At 54.7% G+C, this 2,536-nt stretch overlaps 1 protein-coding gene across 1 annotated transcript; it reads right to left on the bottom strand.

The window, feature by feature from the left end:
• Positions 1-446: 446 nt before the first annotated feature.
• LOC135917751 (testicular acid phosphatase homolog) lies at positions 447-2,274 on the bottom strand. The gene has a single exon (XM_065451345.1). It carries the CDS (start codon positions 1,817-1,819, stop codon positions 650-652), a length of 1,170 nt encoding a protein of 389 aa, XP_065307417.1. The 5' UTR covers positions 1,820-2,274; the 3' UTR covers positions 447-649.
• Between the last annotated feature and the right edge of the window lie 262 nt (positions 2,275-2,536).

Here is a 2,536-nt window from a genome sequence, read left to right as displayed (position 1 = left end):
GCTACCCGTCCTTCGAATGTATTCCGTTCACTGAAAATAACGCGAGCGAACTAATAACTTTACATGCCTTAACTACGCCTGCCTTGAGACGAGAGCCGATGTGTATTCTCAGACATGCGATATGTACCGATACCCGACGACTACGCGCCGTGTTGGCTTAGCGGCTATGATGTTACTCTGCTATGCACGAGGTCGCAGGATCAAATACCGGCCGCGGCGATAGCATATCGACGGGGTCGAAATTCGAAAACGCCCGTGTCCCGTGCATTGGGGGCACGTTAATGATTCCCAGGTGGTCCAAATTAATCCGGAGTCACCCACTACGGCATGCCTCATAATCATATGGCGGTTTTGGCACGTAACACCACAAAAAAGACAAGACCAATACCTGATGAGAAATAGCACCTCGTTAGGCCTATTAGCTGTACGTTTTCTAACGCCCGTAATCAAAGGATAGTTAGTATTTATATTCAAATTTGAAGAAAATTAAAATAAAGTATACTACGGTGAATAAGGCCGCGTTTAAGAATGAAAAAAATAGTCGCCTGCGCTTTACACGTAGCTAAACTTATCACACAGTTTCTTTACATCTTTCAAGTAGCTGATGTTTATTGCTATCAGCGCCGCACAATATAAAGGGAATTTTCTTTCACACTAGAGGTTGGCGATCACTCCATCCACACTCAGTTCCCGACACTGGTCTAAATTTGCGCTCCAATAGTTCACGGAAGCTCTGGAGGGAACAAGGCTCGTTGCAACCTTGCAAGGCTAAAGCGGAGAGGGTATCGCCGGCCTTATAGAGAACTTTCACGTACAGGTCGGGCTTCACCGTCGATGTTAAGGTGAACACCTCCACCAGTATCGCCGCACCATACGGAGGCTTTTCCCCGAGTGTTCCGTTCAAGCCAAGCAAGATACCCGCGACGTTTACGTCATGGTAGGCTCTCAGCGTAATCTTGGGCTCGTCACTCGGGTCGAGCTCACCACGTAAGAGGGAAGACGACGACGGTGCCTCGCCGGCGGGTGCGACATTGGCCATGGCATCGCGGAGCAGTGCGCCTCCCATGTGGTCCATCTGAGAGCGCGACAGCCCTTCCATCGACGCTTGGGCGGCCCACTGCAGGTGGCGCCAATACCGGGAAGCCCAAGTGGGCACGGGCAAACCGTACTCCTTCGCCACGGACATCGAGTCCAGAATTTTGTTGACGGTGACGAAGCGGCGCGAGGACGACTCCTCGCTGAGGTTGGTCATCCGGGCGACGAACTCCGCGACGGAGCCGAGCGTTCCGAATAAGGGCTTGCTCGACGTCGCGTTGTCGATGAGATAGGCGGGCTCGGGAAGAGCGACGAGCGACCGCAAGGCCGCCCGAACGCGCGGCACGCACACGGTCGAGTACTTGTCGACGCCGTCCGGCACCCGCGTGATGGGCACGGGCTGCCACGGTTGGTCGGGCTGCCACTCCTTCTGCTCCCTGTTGGCCGGGTAGAGGCCGTACAGCGCCAGCGCGGCCGTCTCGTAGCAGCGCGGTGGGGGGCTGCTGCGTGCGTCCACCTCGCGGGGGTCGTCGCTGAGGAACTCGGCGTAGCGTGAACGCAACCACCGACCCAGGGCGGTGGCGTTGGCGCGGCCCCTCGATGTCAGGCGTCCGTAGCCCAAGGGCCAGGGGTGGTTCTTGTTTGGGTCGCCAGGAAAGGGCACGAGAGGCGCGCGGTCGGTGTGGCGAAAGATGGCTACGACGTGCCTGAGCAAGGACCCGTGCCGGTAGGATGGCTCGGATGCCAGTGCCAGCGGCAACAGCAGCAGAAGGGCAAGCCGCATCTCAACTTCTCTGAGGGCGGAGTAGGCGAGAGCTTCCTTCTGGTCTTCTTCCAAAGCGGAGTGGCAGAATTTCGGTGGCCCCCTTCTTTTTCGTCTTCGACGTCACTGAAGAAGCCACGTGCTCGCTGAAGCGTTCCTTCAAAATCCCATTCACGAAAATGTCATTTCATCTATTGTTCTTCCTCCGATGGCCGAGAAAACTTAGCACGGCTTATGAGCGATATTAAAATGCAAAACTGCCAACGTTGCGAGAGTCCATGAATAATCGTCGCGCAACAATTGCGAGCTAGATGCAGCTCATCTTCCTCTTTTCGGTAAGAAGCGCGGGCACAAGAATTGGGTGGCGCTTTAGCGTTTTACGCTACCTGCTTCGAAAGGTCCCAGGAGCCGTTGTGCCAGACTCGGGTCTTCTTCGCGATGAGTGTATCACAAAGCGCGGTGCATCAATGCTATCACCGCATTACATATGCATGTTTTTAGCCTGTCTAAGCAGCGCACATCCCACCTCGTGACTGAGTTTTTCGTTACTTCTTCAGTTGCATGCTTATCAGAAGCTTCGTATTACCTTACAAGCGACACAGTGTATTCTTCCGAGATAAGATTTGCTGAGAGCTCCCGCAAACACCTGAACAGAGCCCGACGTTTGCAAACCCGTTTGCATACGAACGTCCGATAGACTTCGAGGACCGACAGACTGCCCAACTGCGAACACATCGA

The sequence above is a fragment of the Dermacentor albipictus genome, chromosome 4 (assembly GCF_038994185.2).
Source record: "Dermacentor albipictus isolate Rhodes 1998 colony chromosome 4, USDA_Dalb.pri_finalv2, whole genome shotgun sequence".
NCBI lineage: Eukaryota > Metazoa > Arthropoda > Arachnida > Ixodida > Ixodidae > Dermacentor > Dermacentor albipictus.
Note: the sequence above shows the minus strand (reverse complement) of the source record. Positions and strands in the feature narration are given on the sequence as shown.

Coding starts and splice junctions, on each gene's coding strand:
- LOC135917751 (XM_065451345.1), bottom strand. CDS start 1,819: ATGCGGCTTGCCCTTCTGCTGCTGTTGCCGCTGGCACTGGCATCCGAG.